This window comes from Hippocampus guttulatus, chromosome 16 (genome assembly GCF_054856545.1).
Source record: "Hippocampus guttulatus isolate MCC_2025c chromosome 16, RoL_Hgut_1.0, whole genome shotgun sequence".
Lineage (NCBI taxonomy): Eukaryota > Metazoa > Chordata > Actinopteri > Syngnathiformes > Syngnathidae > Hippocampus > Hippocampus guttulatus.
In genome coordinates this window covers 7,679,948-7,697,500 of record NC_141276.1, presented here as the reverse complement: position 1 = coordinate 7,697,500, position 17,553 = coordinate 7,679,948, and the positions used below count along the sequence as shown (strand labels likewise).

General features: G+C 43.4%; 1 protein-coding gene and 1 long non-coding RNA gene across 3 annotated transcripts in view; one reads left to right on the top strand and one right to left on the bottom strand.

Moving 5' to 3' along the window:
- Positions 1-8,461, bottom strand: part of LOC147192853 (uncharacterized) — an 18,108-nt gene extending 9,647 nt beyond the window's left edge. The window contains exon 1 of the long non-coding RNA XR_015103148.1: positions 7,859-8,461. This is a non-coding gene — a long non-coding RNA (uncharacterized LOC147192853). The remainder of the gene's footprint in view (positions 1-7,858) is intronic.
- adgrl1a (adhesion G protein-coupled receptor L1a) overlaps positions 1-17,553 on the top strand; it is a 129,406-nt gene that overhangs the window by 47,016 nt on the left and 64,837 nt on the right. For both annotated transcript variants that reach the window (XM_086132178.1, XM_086132177.1), the window contains exon 2: positions 5,104-5,251. In XM_086132178.1, coding sequence (XP_085988304.1) covers positions 5,104-5,251 — 148 coding nt within the window. The remainder of the gene's footprint in view (positions 1-5,103; positions 5,252-17,553) is intronic.

Here is a 17,553-nt window from a genome sequence, read left to right as displayed (position 1 = left end):
TTGTGTCTCCTTCATGATTTATTCCAATTTGCGTCTGAGTCGGTGGATTATTTTGGCGTGATTACAAAATATTTCATGCGGCATCACTCTGTGATTTGTAAGTGAAACATGATTGTGACATTTGCTCGCCCGCCTGTTGCTAGGAGGCAAATCATTTGCCTCCCTTCCCCGTCGCTATTTATTGTCATTTTAGTCACAAACACAGGAAATGGAAGAGACGTGACGGAAACGTGCTCATCACGCAGGGGGTGGCCACGGGGGCTAATCTGTCGAATATTTCATCAACAAATGCATTTCCACATTTTGTTCCACTTGCCACTTTGCCATCCCTCTGCTGCCACGCGCGCGCTCGCTCGCGCCAAACATGGGAGCCGGTCTTGAAATTGTGCTGAGATGCCAGTGGGCTTTGTGCGCGCAATGTCTTTGGCACCCCTTCACTTGGCCGTTTAGTTGTGGAACCGAAACCGCAATCAGCAGCGGCGCGGCGGTAGCAATGAGTCACTCTTGAATTACTTTTTGTCTCACACTCCATGACTGCGATTCTCAAAGTGAGTTACTGTCTCCTAATATCACTGCCCAAGTACGCTTCAGTCGTGTTGATGTGACTGGGATTTCTATCCCCCCGCCCCCCCCCTCTCCGCACCCCCCTTTCACTTTTTGACATGCTGCTTCTTCCACATTTCACAACCAATTCTCACCATTCCATTTTGGACTTGCCGCAAATTTATGCATGCGGTCTATTATTTCTCACGTTCCAAAAAATTTCACAGCTTTCCCACCATTGGAACAAATTTTCACGCCTTTCATTTCCCACGTGACGCATTCACATCATTCCCGTTGGAAATTCAAAATATTCTTCTCATTCGATTCAACTTGGGAACAATTTTCGACATTCTGGTAATTCACACACATAAGAACATATAAAAATTCACTGGTGTAATCCCCATCCCCACCCCCGTACCCCACGAAGGCAGCCCGCGACCCAATGTCATTCCGTGTCAGTCAATTTCTCGCAGCCGAAGCCCGAACTTCACCAGCCTTTCCTCATTGTTCAGCAAAAGCCGTCCATGCAGACCCTTTGTTCCCTCTCCTTTTCCATTCGGATCAGGTAATGTTCCGAAAAGCTTCTTCTTTTTTTTTGTGTGTGTGTGTGTGATGGAAAAATGGCCCTTGTCAGCCGCCCCGCATTAAGAGACACCCTGTTCTGGATGGAAAGCAAACTGATCTTAATGATTGCGGTGATTATCGAAATGATCCAGTGGAAGAGGATAATGAGGCTATTTGCTTTGGATCAAGGCCGTCTGCAAATGAATAGCGGCAGGCGCGGGAGGCGACCTCGGGAAGAAGATAACACCGGCCGCCGTCTTTGCGCCCATGCCATTGACGCGGATGCTTTTTGTCCCCCCCCCCAGCCTGCAAACATTCCCACCGGTGGCGTAAAATCGCTCCCCCGTCTCGCATCTTGAGGTCCGCCCTTTCGCGGGGATGCCGTGTTTTCTGCTCTATTAAAATAGCGGCGCATGCGATCCGATGCGAAAGGTCAGAGTGTGGCCTCGGGCTCGTCGCATCTCGTGGCGGCGGAAGTTAGCGCAGATGAACCCCAGAGGTGGGGTGACCCATGTCGACTGTCTGGAAGAATTGCCACCGTTGCTTTTTTTTCTTTTTATTTTTTCTTACACTTCTCATGTGGTGGTGGATAAACTCAGCCGTAGCTCATTTGTTCCTTCTCTGCCCACTTCTCTTGATTCCTTATCTTGTTGTTAGCTTCAGCCGTCATGAGTCCATCAAGCCTTACAATGGCTTCATGATGAGCTAGTTTGCAAATAGTAAAGTTTGCAGTACACACAAAAAAACAGTTTTAGTACTTTCCAGGAAAAAAGAAAAAGTTCAAAAATGCTTCTCAAATAATTTTTTGATTTTCTTGGAGTACACAAATGGATATATATTTAAAAAATAGTTTTACTGTATATTTTCGAGAACATATTTTTTTTCTAGAAATGAACGAACAAACAGAAAAAAAGCTTTTGTTGGATTTACTCAATTTTATGTCAAGTGGTTTGCACAAAATTAAATCATCTGGATCCATATTTTATATATATACCTGTATATATATAATATATATATATATATAATTATTATTATTTTTTAAATTTGAATTATAGCTTAAATTTATCTGGATCAAGAGGAATTTATATTATTTATATTTTTTCTCCCAGTGAAGACATTAAAAAAAATGCTTTTTTGCTTTGCAACTAATTTGTATAAAAAAAAGAAAAGAGAGTGTACTTAACAAAAATAAAGACGTATTTTTTCAAGGAAAAAAATATTCTTTGCGGTATTTTTTTCTTAGAAGAGAATTTTGGAAGATTACAATTCTATTTTTTCCAAGAACAAAATTGTATTTTTTCGAGAAGAAAACATTTTTAAAAGAACAGTTCAACTATTCAAGGAAAAAGAAAAAACAACTCCCGAGGTTGATTTCTCGCTCCAGAAAAACATCGCCTTCGCTCATTTTCTCGTCCGTTTCTTACGTTTGCTGTTAACTCGTGTTGCTTCTGTGCCCTCCTTTGCCTCCTTTCCTCGTCTTGTCATGCTGTTGCGTCCTTTAATCCATCATTCCTTCCCACTACATTAAAAGCGCACCTTGCTCGGTTTATTTTTTTTTTGGGTCACAAAATAGAAACCATTTTTCCACCTCGCACTTTTCCCTCCCCGCACCCTCCACTGTCATTATGACCTCTCTCCCTGCTCTCCTCATCTGCTGAGGCCACAGGAGAGCTATTGTCCAAAGGTACAGACTGAAGCAGTTACCGGCGAGAGGGAGGAGGAGTTGGGGGGGGGGGGGTGAGAAGACTGATTTTTCTTATTAAAAGCTCAAAAGTTTAAGGGAAGGAAAGAAACAAGGGGCCTTCGCTCAGCGGGAGGCGGCCGGTTTCTAAGCGTTAAATTGCAGAGAGGGCGGGAGCGTCCGTCTTCGCGCGCATCTATTACGAGTTATTACTGTCTCTTTACTCTTGTTTTTCCTCTCGTCCTCACTCCCACCGGGCTTGTCCTTTTCTCTCAGCTGCTGGTCATCCTCGGCGCAGAGATGCAAGCACCCGATTTAAAAGCCAGAACACGAGGCGTCTACGTACAATACAGTGTGGGAAGCTACGGTTTTCGCCTCACGTTTTTCGCTCGCCCACACTGCGTCGGTGCTGCTACCCGGCACACTAATCTGCACGGCGACACCCAGCAGGTCGCAGCTTTGGGCCGGGCAGTGCCACCGGGGAGATGGGTAAATATCAGAGAAGGTCAGCGCGAGGAGGGGTGCGTGGAGGATGAGGAGGGGGGAAAGCCAAATGAGGGATGATGAAGGGGCGGGCGTCGAGATGAGCACCTGGCAACTTGTTTTTGAAACCACATCAAACCATCCAATTCCCAGAAATGGGTTGGCAAAATTACTTTGAGAACAAATTTTTGTGACTTACTGTAGTTGGTCGTCAGTCAGTCAGGTGGTTGATTGACTCGTCGCTTTGTCAGTGGGTTGTTTTAGTTGGTTGCTGGTCCATTTGTTGATCAATTACTTGGCTAATAGGTTGGTTGCTTCGTTAATTTGTTTGTTTTTGGTTGGTTAACCACTCAGTTGGCTGGTCAGTTGGTGGTTAGTTTCATTATTTTTAAATTAATTAATTCAGTTCATTGGGGCAGTGCACGTTAATCAGCACAAGAATAAGCAGTGTAAATACGCGGGACTTAGCATAAATGCTAGTTGTTGTTGGTTACTTGGCTAATCTGTTGGCTGGGTAGTTCATCATTTGATGGTCACTTTTGACTAATTAGTGGTTTTGTTTTGTTTTGGCTTGGTTTATTGGTTGGTCACTCAGTTAGTTGGCTAATTGGCACTTTGGTTGCTTTGATGGTTAATTGGCCAGTTGGCTAATTTGTTGGTTGGTTGTTGGCTGGTCAATTAGTTACTTATTGCTTGGCTGGCCGGTCGGATGGTGAAATAGTTGGTTAGTTAATAGGTTGCTAGTTGTTTGCCCAGTTATTTTGCCAATTGGTCGGTTTGTTGTGTGGTTAGCTGGTAAGTTTGTTGGCTACTTGGTGACTTCTTTTATCTGTGAGCTGGTTTTAGCAGTTAGCTGGCTAGTTGGTTGCTGCATGTAACTCATGAGTTGTCTTGCCATTTTGCCATTTAGGGTCATTGTTGGTTAGTTAGCCAGTGGGTTGGTGGCGTGTTTAGTTGGTTAAATGGCTAGTTAAATGGCTTAGTTGGTTGGTCAATTTTAGTTGTTTGGTGCAAATCATAATAAAACATGTTTCTTCCTTTTGTTGCTTCTTTTTTTCCAATTAACGATTGACTGTTGGATGCATACAGTCGTCCCGCATTTCTTCATAAGATGACGGGTCAAGATTGTTTGTCCTCCATCTCAACCCCTGATTGATTAATTATTGATTGAGAGCTGACTTCGCATAGCACACTTCTATTAGCAATTTGGGTGGATGTTGGTAGCATCCATCAAATAAAGGGGACAGAGGTTGGCAGGGATGAAAGCAATCCTCCGAAAGCCGTAGCCCTGCCACCGCAGTCTTCCACAATCCAAAAAGAACAAGTCACACACACACACACACCGGCACACGCGCAGACGGCGGTGGCAAGCTCAGTCGGAGCGAGCCTCAGCAGTCACGTCTCGGCTGTTTACGCTCTTTAAGCCCCCAGAGGGCCGGAGCAGGCTTTACTGTCAAAAAATCAAGAGCTAAAGTTCCAGATTGTGATTTATTTCATTAGGCAAATGAGATGTGCGAGGCCCGCGGCACCGCCGACTCCCTACAACACGCACGCCCACGCGGACGCACAATGAGTGTTTTTCGTACCGTGCACGTGTTGAATATGGCCGCATTAACGGCCCCGCGACATATGTCTCACGTCCGACTCAATCAAGCATCCAATCGCAGCGGAGTGACGAGCCGCTCGCGGTGACAGCTGTCGCCGCGGCGGTGCCGCACGCCGCCGCCTCAGTCTCCATCAATCTACCTGACCGTCTGCGTTACGGCACGCTGAGCTGTAAACCAACAATGGTGACATTTTTCTCTTTTCTCTTCCCCGCGTCTGCCTTTTAGGTTGGTATCCAGAGAGGGCGTAAAGCTGAGCCCGCCCATCCCCTTCCGCCGCTTCGCTGCCACCGACCGCCATCCATCATGGCTCTCGCAGTCTGGATTGCGTTGACCTGTGCCGTGGCTCTAAGCAACATCGCGCCGTCATCTCAAGGTACATCGGGAAGATTATGACTGGTTCAATGCCGAAGCAACCATATGATGAGGCATACATCGACACGTGTGTTCGTACTTATATCGTGTGTGGTGTACTGTTGGATGATCAAAACCGTGCACCACACTTAGTGCCAAAACTGACCCTGTAAGGGGCAAAATAGAATGAAGTGAGAAAAAGTAGAAGAATAATTTCAGAAAGCTAGATGAAGCATTAGCTTATTTAGCAACCGGTTTGTGGTTGCTAACTCTTCTCATTGTCGTTTTTATTGTGGTAAGGCACTTGAGGCAAGAAGTCGGGTGCCTCCGATTTGGCTGTTCTTCACTTCCAACTTTTCGCTTCTCTGCCCTGACCATTATCGGAATAGGTCGGGGCGGAAAAAAAAAAATTACACTTGATCCTGGATGATCTTATTTTTTAAGTTTGTCCTTTCGTGATTGTTTAACTTTACAACAGAGCGAAAAATCAACAAAAATTTACCGATTTTTGCAGATTTTGTGACAATTTCATCACGTATGTCAATCTTAACATGTAATGCGCTTTCTAAAAAGTCCTATTTTTGCTTGATGTAAAGGAGCTAATATAGAATGTTGATTAAGTCGGCTAATCTTAGCGGTCCTAAGTTGTTGGTCTTAATTTGTAATGTGTCATAAAATAAAGAAATCAGCCTATTTTTGTTGATTTTTAATGTTATAAATCGGCCGACTAATTAAGCGGTCGGGCCCACATAAAACCAAAAGTAATTTGAAATAAATAAATAAGAAGAAATAGAAGAAAATAATGAATCGTAATTGACGCTTTTCTGAAGCGAGACGGCTAGCCAAGCCTGTAGTGGAGGCTGTGCTACATTTTGGCTGTGTTCCGCCATGTTTGTGAGGCTTCCAAAAATGTGTCACTTGAATATACTGAATGAGGAGCATGTTTGTTTGTTATTTTTCTCCCCCCATGAATGGAACGGGCATATTCCAAAGATGACCATGCCAGGATTCATCAGGCTCAAATTATGAAAGAAAGTCTTTTTTTTTTTTTTTTTGCCAGTCCAGACTTTAACCACATTAGGATGCTTTTGGGTTTGGTCCAACACGCCCTGACATCCATCAGCTATTTGGCCCAAAATGAATGCAAATCTTGATTAAAATGAATATAGTGACACGCCAAGGCAAATGAATGCTTTAATCAAGGGGAACAATGAGTGAATGAAATACGTTTTTTTTTTTTTCCTTACTCCCCTCCTGCCAGACAGTCTACTGTACAATCAATACGACCCATGTTCTTTGTTTATTTATAAACTACAAGCCGCATAATGCTTTGCTTCCCCCGACCCCCTGTAACGTGACGCACTCGCCGCCGGTGCGTTCGGACGAGGGTTTCTGCAAATGAGCATGTAATATTTACATGTGAGCCGCGCCGCCGTGTAGCTTGTAAGCGTATCGACTTGCTGACCGGGCTGGAAAAGGCGCTGCACTTGATTAAGCAAAAGTGTCTCGGTGAGCCGAGGTGCAGGCTCGTGGTGGGGGGAGCCTATGTGTGAATGTCAAAAACGTTCGCTGATGAGTCGAAGCGTAGCCACGGTATAAGAGGGGAATCCGTGCGTGTAATGCTACCATATGTGCGGCTCCTTGCGTGCTGTGGATCAGAATGTCCTTTCATTTAATGATTGCATGTATGCCCAAGAGCGTTTTTCCTTACATTATTTTGATTACTGGATATAGGTGTGCCTTTTCAACGATTTTTGACCTGACTGGAATTCATTCTTTCTCAGAGTAATCCACATTTTACACGCGAAATAAAACATTGAAAGTAATGAAGGAATTTCACAAATACATTTTGACCAATTTTCAACCGATTTAAACCGTTGCAAAATATTTAGCTCATTGTTTGAATGATTTTTAAAAAAAAGTGATTCCAACTATTCCGTCCATAGATTCAGCACATTAAATTTGTCACCGGGAATTCCCAATTTATGTTTATGTTACGTTTAACAAATTCCATTTTTCAAACGATTCCAACCAATTCCAACGTCAGTTCAATTCATTCAGAGCATCCTCAGAACTATTTTTTTCACTTGCCACATCATTCCAAGTTTTAGGCAGGAAACGCATTTCATTCAAATGAATGGAGAAATATTCAATCACCTCAAACTCAACATTTCTCAATTTATATTTATAATTGTACCGTCAACCTGCTTGGAGAAAAAAAATCTGCTTTTATAAGAATTGCAATTAAACATTTCCAAACTAATTAATAAATTTTACCAAGCTCACATTTCTCACCATGTCAACATTTTTTAATTACTGGAAAAATGTAACAAATATACACTCTCCAATAATTTAGGTTTTATTTATTTATTTTTCTTTAAAAATAAATTTTTAGTTTGACATTCTACATTCCACAGCCTCCATGCATGTCCGAGACAAACTGCAATTTCTAAAGATATTTTCCGCGTGTGTATGTGATGTGTTTTCACGCCTGGCAGCAGGTGACCTGGTTAGGCGCCTTGATGCTGGAGGGTGTAGAGGAAGAGTAGTAGGGACTGCTGGGTGTCCTGCTAGTGGCCTCACACACGCGCACACACACACACACACACACACACACAAGGCAGCTCACCATCTGCTGCGACGCTCCCAGTCGGTGCCGTGCCAACCAGCCTCTGGGTGACGGACATTTAGCAAGCAGAGAGGGCGTGAGTTGATGAAGCAGTGGTGGCGTTGAACCGAGCGAGCGAGCGAGGGAGGGATGTAAATATTTGTTGTTTGTGCTTGTGTCAGCACTGCTATTAGCATTCCCCGCCGTGTTAGTTGACCACCGTGTGGAGCAGGATCTGTTTTTTTCATTCGACTCCTTTTGTAGCACTGCATCCGTTCCCCCTTTGTTCAGGTGTTGCCCTCTGGCGTTGTTTTGTTTGTACAGTGGAAGCTCCGAGGTTGAGGTCCATTAAAGAATGCGTGGAATTTTCCCATACGAAAGAACGTACATTAAATTCTTTTCATAGGCCCAACCACAAAACTGGACAGAGAATGTTGAAAGGGGACCTATTATGGAAAATTGGCAGTCAAGTCTTGCATACAAATAGTTGTGCGCCGGGAGTGCCGACCCACTCATCAAGTGCGAAATTAACCAAGGTTGTGAATCTTTTGTTTCCATGCCTATTTTTGAAAATCTGCCTGTGAGCAAGCCGTTGTGCACTTTCACCCCTTCGTTACATAACGTTCAGGATCATTTACATAACTGCGCCCACGCCAAGTTTTTCCACCGCGCGTGACTTGGCGACTCATCGAAGAAACATAACCATGTTCAAGTGATGGCTGAGTACGGCCACCGAGATATGTCTGAATCAAGACAGCAAATTCAAGAGGTAAGCAGAGCTGCATTGAGTTAAGTTGAATGCTAAAAGGTGGGGTGGGGTAGCCAAGGTGCAATGATTGATCGACAACTTATCGATGAGCCAAATGTATTGCTAATTACATTGGTCAACAGCATATTTCAATCCGCGATGGCTTGATGTGTCTCTAAAAAATATAGCAAGTGATGCTACATGTACTGTAGCAGCTACGCGGAGAATGTACTGGCTAAACTGAGCTCTAGCGAGGACTTGCCTGTATGTATGCGGTACATTCGCGAGGGTACAAGGGATCGGGCTATGCGAGCTGACCCCCTCGGACAGCATTAATAATGCATTCGTAATCAATTGAACGTGTATCCAGCCCTGAGGCGCTAGCGCGAATCCTTTCTCCCGCTAATGGACTCCGGCACACGTGTATGTTAAAAGATCCACGCTCACCCCCGCAGCACCGCACAGCTCATTTAGGCCGCAGAATTTTAATTAATTTATTTAATTCCCTTTTATTGCAATGACCTGAGGACCAGGAGGAGAGAGGAATAAGAACAATGGAGATGGAATTTAGCCGAATGGGCCATTTTGTGATGTGACGAGAACCTTTTCAAATGGCTAATCAAAACTGATTTAGGAAGCCGCAGGTTCATCACACTTGGCTTCACTATATCTTGTGCATGCCTTCCCTTTTTGTCTTTTTGAACCTAATACTATAACCTATAATTTGTCATTTAATAATCCAGGGATACCTCAAGATTGACCATAATCGGCTCTTGGTCGAAATTGTGGTTTGAGATCAATTCGATTTGAAATCATTCTTATTGGCAAAGTTACTAATATTTAGAGAAGATGGATGGATTGAAGCTTCAATCCAGTAGCTGTCCAAAACCTTGTAATACCAATAATTTGAGTAGCTAATTTCCAAATTTCTGTCAGAATAGAAATTAAACAGCCTCATGCGATTACCTTAGAAACACTTGAAAAATCTTCAAAACACTCACATTGAAAACAAAATAAGAGGAATCAAACAGGTATTCAACAAACTCAACATAAAACATTAATCAATTCACAAACACACGGTGCAAGCAGTCTTACCTTGCGGTAAGCTAACTTGTGGCTAGCATGAGATGCTAACGTGAGAGTCTTTAAAGTGGAAGTCAAGTCAAAGATTTTATTTGCAATAATACTTTGTATGTTCTCCGTACCCCGATTATGATATGAACCAAGCAGCAGTTTTTTTTTTTTTTTAAATCCATCTCAGGGGGCGGCCATTTTGCCACTTGCTGTCGACTGAAAATGACATCAAATAATAATAAACAGAAAGGCTTTATGAGTAGCCCGTCGACCAACTGCGAGCTAATAATCACCTGTGCCACTCGCCACCAACTCGCAGACAAGCGTAGAGCTTCCTGACAAAATGACACGTTACCTGACAAAAGCGGAACATTCCATCTATTGATCGTGACACCAAACCCCTCCGAACGCACTCAACATCGCCCCCCAAAGTCCATTAGGCTGGCCTAATGTGGCAAACACGGCGGCCCTGCCGCGGCGTATTAGAGCCCCCCCCCCCTCCCCCAACACCTTCGGCTTTCATTTAGCACGCTGCTAACCTTGCTGCGACGCGCATCGCCGTGCGTTATTTCACCGCGGTGGCAGCACGGCCATTATAAGGCTATTTGTAAGTCATTTCACCACATAATGCTTGTGACATGTTTCAATTTGCAAATGCGCTCACGTAGGCTCATGCGTCTTACTTGTGTTCCACGCCAGGGTGGAAACTGGCTTACTAGTTTAATCTTGTATATTATAACTGCCCTCCCCTTCTCTTCCTGGTGTGTTTTTCAATTACATTTTCTATTATACATGTGCGACCGCATCGTATCAATGATATACACACTAGGCACTTGATTGGGCAGACTTGCACAGACCAAGAAAATGCGGGCATTCAAATTAAAACGCAACTCAACTGTATTTATTGAGCACTTTAAACTTTAAAACACAAAAAAAACATAAACTGACACTAGTATCAGAAACAACTCTTGGTATGATCTAACCGGATCGACAATAGAAACAATTATTTGATCCCCTGCGCATGTTGCAAATTTGCTCTCCCCTGATTTTCATGGTTGTATTTTGATGATGGCAGCAGAATGTCAGAAAACCGAACTGCACAATTCTCAAACATGGCCATTCATAAAGAGCATGTGATTATGAAACTGTGTATTTGTGATAAAATAACAGTCGTAGCAAGGCTAAGCTAGCATTAGCACCGTGAGCAGCCCGACATTAGCCACGGCTGCTAAATTGGCATGATTTATTTGTGATGGGGTGTTACTATAACACTGCAAATTACCAATTTGGAGTGTTTGTTTTTGAAATGCACAATCAATTAAAAAAAATCCAGAAGAGGTGATTAAAAAAAATGTAGCTGGTGATCAGTTGCTAATTCCACGTCGGGTCCTCTCGGGTCCCTTTGCTCTGCTTTTGTTTGCTCGGTCATACAATCAGTTTTCAGTGCATTATTTGATTTTTTGTATTGCATTGTCCCCTTAATTTTCTCTACATTGTAGTCTGTGCCTACAAGATCTTTCTCCATTAATTGTATCTTTCACTTCACAATGTAAATCTGATTTAAAATGTACCGAAAAGTTAACCTCCAACGACATCCTTTATGCAGCCGAGCAACTCACATTCGCCGTGGCAATTGGATATTATTGAAATTGCAATTCCACCGACCCTCTTAATTCATAACACAATTGATTTCCTGGCAGCCGAGTAGTAATAACATCATGAGAGGCCATGCCGCTAACCTTGCTATAGCCTCTGTTAATCTATTAATTCACGACGCGATGGAGCTGCGGTGCTTTCATGTTTGTTTTTGTTCTTTTTTTGTTTGTTTTTTTACATTTGCATCACTTTTGTCCCTCGTTGTCGGTATCTTTTGAATGGATGTAAAGACGCACACACACACACACACGCACACTTTCATCAGTTCTTAATGTACTTTACTACTCTTCTGGCAACGTGCTCTTGAAAAGCGCTTCTGTCTAATAGAACGGCCAACCTTCCCGATCCACTTAAAAAACAAAAAAAAATAAAAATAAAAATAAGCATGTTTTTGCGCATGTATTCATTCAGTTTGGCGCACACTCAAGAAAGTCTTCCATATGCCACTCACAAAGACACGCATCCGCACTTAATTATTATTTTAATCTGCATGCTAATGTGTGTACATGAAAGGTTGGCGGGGGAATAATGAGTATAATAACAGTCATGCATAAGTTTCCGGCTGAGTTTACTTTAGCCTACGAAAGGGAAGGTAAACATCGCATCTGAAAAGATGCGGTACAAAAGTAGTAAATTGTGGGCACGTATACATACTGTCATCGGATTTGAGCAATCAACATGCCCAAAAGTGTGAGTCTCTTCTGAAATTTGATGAAGTCATGACGTTTAATCCACTGGTCAAATGTTTGGACACATCTCCCCCTTTTAACTCATTCAATCCCAGCCATTTTCACTGGAGCAACCCCCTCAATCCCAGCGTTTTACTGGATTTTGACTGATCTGGCAAGGCCCACAGAATATTTGGTTCTAATGTTATATAAACACATAAATAAACTTTGGACTCTCTTCTTTCAACAGAAAAAAATAATTGTCTTTTTCCATTCTTCAGCAATCAGCATTATAAAATGGCCAAGTTTCATGAAAATGGCGATTCCTGGGCAAAAAGCGGAGAAAAGGAGCTTTTTGTAAAAGCTTTCAGTCATGTGAGGCACCACTGCCACCTACTGGTCGCTTTTTTACATGATTTACAATGCAATCGGCTTATTCTCATTCACAGATTGCATCAGACCCTCCTCCTCTCTATGACGCAAAAAAAAAAAAAGACTTAGACGTACAAGTACGTCCTTGGTAGGCGGGGTCTCATTTTAAAAAGACGTACAAGTGCGTCTTGTGGAATGAAAGAGTTGACAGACTGGTAGCGTTTTTGAAAGCTCGATCACACTTGGCCAACAGCACAAAATGTACAATGTGATCGTTGTGATCACTCACACAATGCAGCGCATTATTTTTTACAAAGCTAATTTTTATCTTTCTTGTGTTCTTCAAATATTCAATGGCCCTCAGGTGGCTGTATCAACTAACACTCAACTGTAAAAATCAATGCCAACATTTGGCAACCAAACTAGTTTCAAGATCGCTGTAGCATTTTGTTTGTTGTGTTCAGACAGAGTGTTGTCGATGTTTGAGGCACATCTGGCTGGCAAATTTGTTATCTCGAGCTCCCCCGATGCCTCCTCATCTTATTAACAACAGTGGCAGCGGTCTTGTCATATCTTCAACTTTTCATCCATTCTCTCTTTTCTCACCTTGCTTATGACCGCATGTTGATGTGACAGCCCTCGCCCCAAAAACACGTCCAGTCCTCACCTCACCTCACGGCGCTTTGCTATAAAATGCAACTCTCTCACATTTGTCGTATCTCCATGGTGCGCGTTTTTTTTTTTTTTTTGCCTTCACCTACGAGTGCCCGTGCTCTGTGCGGGGTTTTTCAAAGCCCGGGGCTGAGAGCGGTGGATCACACGGGGGTGCCTGTGTGAGCGAAAGGTTAATGGACAGCCTTTGAACATGTATCGGGAGTCGGGGGAGGAAAGGTGAGGCGGCGGCAGCATGGCGGCCGGCAGCATGGCGGCGCGTTCTTTTCAAGCCGTCCTTTTTTTGAAGATGACACTCGGGTTTCCCACGTGTCCCGCGTTTGTTTTGTTTTGTTTCTGTGCTTGCGGTATCGGCGCGCGCCAGCGTTTGTGTGCTTTCGATGTTTGTTTGTGTTTGGATGTATGTTAGCTTCGGCACTTTGATTCAAACCCTTCAAACATAGCTCGTACAAAAAGGCTGCCGGGCTATTTGTGCTGTCGTGTGATAGCTGCCGCCTTGCTCTCTGAGTCTAGCGGTGTAATTAGCGGTGTAGAGACATTATGCTATTGTTTGTCACAATTTATTTTCAATTTTCTTGACGGGGTTTTAATAATATGCAATCGACAAAATATCAATGCAGACCCTATTTCTTATCCTGCCGAAATCAGCCCGTTTTAAGGGGCCGGCCCGGTTTCGTGCAAGTAGGTGATTTTATAGCCGGCCCGATTACTGATTGGCCCAAAGTGACTGGGCTTCTGTTACCATGACAACTGGGGAGAGAGCCCCGATGAGGGTGGCTTCTATTTGGAAGTGTAGAGTCCAGAGTCAGAAAGCAGCAAGCACCTGTTAAGACAATTACAACATGTTTTTTTGATACATTGTGTGTATGTAGCACATGCATACATCCCCAACCCATGTTTTCATTCAGCCACCAAGTTTGTGCTGCGGATTATAATCTAAAGCTCTTCATTGAAGCGAACGCGTACTTCCAGCAAAACTATTATGTAGCCACGCTTACCTTTGGCTCTGACATCATAGGAAGGGTGTCACAATTGTTTTTCGACATGACAACGTTTCAGGCAGTTGCTTGAAAGTGGCTCTGGAAATAGTATCTCTCATTCTCCTCAATCTTGTCTGCTAAGAGGTTCATACTTTCCCCTTTTTATCTGGGCCTATTTGTTTTTATCAACTCCAAAGGCAAATATATGGGCCTAGATGATTTAAATTTAGAAGCAGAAGCAATGACGTAATTTACATGCATGTATGCAGACACGCACAAGCGTGACACTCATGCCCGTGCACACCCACGACCTAATACTACTACTAATTAGCATGCAAGTTTGACAAATGTCAAATTGCTCCACTGGTGATTATTTTTAAACACAATGTTTTGCCATTGAAAGCACATTTTCATTGATGGTGATGATATTTTCTAGAACTAAACTTTTTGGATGTTTGAGGCATCATTTAATGAAGTAAACATTTCGACATAAACATCACTGCTTTGCATAAATGACATCTTTTCACAAACAGCTTGTTTTCTGCCCTTTTTGATCCAAAATATGTGATTTGGGCAAAAACAAACTTATGTTGTACTGCTGATTACTAAAAAATGAGGTGTGTGCGATGCATAATCCAATCTTTCAATTGGTAGTTTCTGTGTTTACATAGTCATAAAACATCAGTCAGAAAATAGTCTGGAATGAGATCGGTTCTCTTTTTTGAAAATGTCATTGAGAGAGTTAAATCCGGGCTTGCGCGTTTGTGTTGAAAGTGAAAATGTTGCATGGATAAGGCCTGAGTTGTAAATCTTGAAAGACTGTCCAGGCATCGCCAGAGCGAGGCAGTTCACTGTCAATGTCGTCACGTATTTTCTGGAGAGTACAATTTAATTAGGCATTTTGGTTTAGCTGAAGAAAAAAAGGGGCAAAAGGAGGCCAGGTAGGAGGGCATCCAAAGATGGGAGCGTTCAACACGCGTTGTACTGCTAATTGGGTTTTATGAGTATGAGCATAAATTTGAGGTCAGGAGCGCGGGAATTACTGTATAATCAAGACTCGTACGTATTGCAAAAGGGGATGGGCTAACTCGGAGACATCCACTGCGCAAGGCCAAATATTAGCACGCACTCCGATACACACAGCGTCCACGCAGCCAAAGCTTTGCCCTGGCGTCTAAGGAGGTTAATTAAGTGTCTAATGCGGCGGCAGGCCCAAGCTTTGACACTCATCTTCCCTAACAGGTCTCTGGATGCGATTTGCAACTCTTCCGAATGTGCGGGCATTTTTCTGACAGGGAGCCTCGCCCTCGTTCGCATCCACACTTTGCCTCTCGGCTGCTAGCTTCTCTTCTTCCCCGCCCCGACTCTTGACTTTGGCACGAGCGCGACTCTCTCGGGTAGAGGTGGCTAGTAGCGAACTGCATTGATTCCGTTACACGAGGAACTTTTGGCACGAAGTGTACGTGTCACGGTAGTTGAATTGAGCATATCATTTATACTTTGACGTGTGTATTTTTGTTGAGAAGAAATGCTACTTTTTTTTAGCGCTACATTGAGTTACTTTCAACTCGCTGCTTGTGTTTTTTGGGTTGCCAGAATGACGTGCCATTCGCACAAATTAGATGAAGAGTGACCAAATAAATAAATAAATCCTGACGCAAGCAAGCAGCAGCGTGAAGTCGATGCCTTCAACTTTTAAGTCTGATTTTTGGTGTCCCATGACCGTTGAGCTAGTTTTGATCCGTGGGCTACCCATGTTGTCCTTGGGGCTAACTAGTACACACTGACACCATTTTTTTTTTGTTTTGTTTTAAATTAAGAGAAGGCACATGAATCAACAGAGGAAAAAGGCATCCGCGTTTGTTGTCTCTGTTTGCAGTCTATTTTGTCTTGCTCCCTCCTCCTCCATGCGTAACTGCTCGCACCTCCCTTCTCAGCTCGCCAAGAGAGAGGGAAAAAAAATAAAAATAACAGCGACAGTTCCCAATTCAAAGAGCCGACCTGTTTACTCAACTCTGCAAGCAGCCAATCATATTGTGTCCTATTTAGAATTCCCCTCAGCTCATTACCGGTGACAGACAGTAAAAACGGTTATAGAAATCTTGACTTTTTAAAACCACAGTTTTTTTTTGTTGTCGTTGTTTTTCCAGGGAGGGAATGTGGGGGCGGGGGGGGGGGGGGCGGGCTTTACAAATCTCTGCGAACCAATGCACACTGCAGTGTGTCTGGCTGCACCCTTCAGATTCAGTCCCACTGGGCTTTGTATCCCAAAGGGAGGTTGCTAAGGCTGTTGGGTTTTATTTTCCTCTCTCAACTTGACTGTAGGAAAAAAAAAATCTATCCTGTGTATAGCACCAAATGTAACCAGGCTTTATTATTTATTCTGTTACCTGACTGGCGTGCCTGCCACTGCTTCCCTGCGCCACCTTCCCTTTTACGCCAACGTGTTGCGCTGATGAGACACAAGATGTCTGGCTGCTCGTGTGATGTGCGTCGCAAACAAAGTTGCTCGCGGCCTGTAGCACACAGCTGCTCTCTCCCCCAGGGAAAAAATATTTTACACCGGTTGCAGCTCACACTTGGACGGGCTGATTTTTATTTTGGGGCTATGTCTTCTAACCTCCCCTGCTGGAGTTTTTTTTTTTTTTTAAATTCCATAATTAGGCACCAGAGCTAGCGATGAAGCGCATTGACAGTATGAGCACGTCCCGTCTCGCCTCGCTCCTTAAGTGTGTGTATGTGAATGTGTGTGTGTGTGTGTGTGTGTCTTGGCAGCTCAGTGGCTGTCTTAATCTCCCCGCCATGCCTGCTAGGTCCCCCTAAAGCAAAGTTTGTCAACAAGCGGAAGTTGTGGAGGTCGATCTGGATGAGTTTTGTTTGGCTGTTTGCCCGTGAGACTTTTTTTTTGGTAATATTGCAAATAAGAGTTGATACGGGTGTGTGGGGGTGGGGGTGGGGGCCGGGGGCGTGTTTCCTTTCCATTTGGGGTCTTGTTTAATTCTCCCATGACTGATCTAATGCTCCGGACTGCTCTGTAATGTAGTTTATTTGGCTTTGTATTACACAAGCGGTCCTTGTGATCACGCATCATTGTCAATGTATTTATTCATTTATTTTTTTTTGGTGCATTCTGAACCCTGGTGAGAAGAGGGGGCGGCTGGTGACTCCCCTGCCTGGTCACTCTTCATCTCGTCTCAGCTGGCTGCTCGGGCCCAAGCTATTAGCTCATAGATGATGTGGATGAAAGTATAGCGGCACAACTCCAGTAAATTTTGACATTTGTTCCTTTATACATGTCATATATCAGATAGGTGACATGCCGTCTGGAATGTGTATTGGTAGAGCTCATGCACCTAACAGCAGAATCATTCTGTAATAACATTTACATTCTCGAAGAGAACAAGCTGGCTTTTTTTTTCATTCTACTCAGCCAATGCTCTGTAATTGAATCAATTTGAGCTATGTGTTCACAAAAAAAAGCTTTAAGTATATATAAGGCAAGGTCCACCCTGAAAAAAATGAAACGAAAACCACTAATTCCATTTA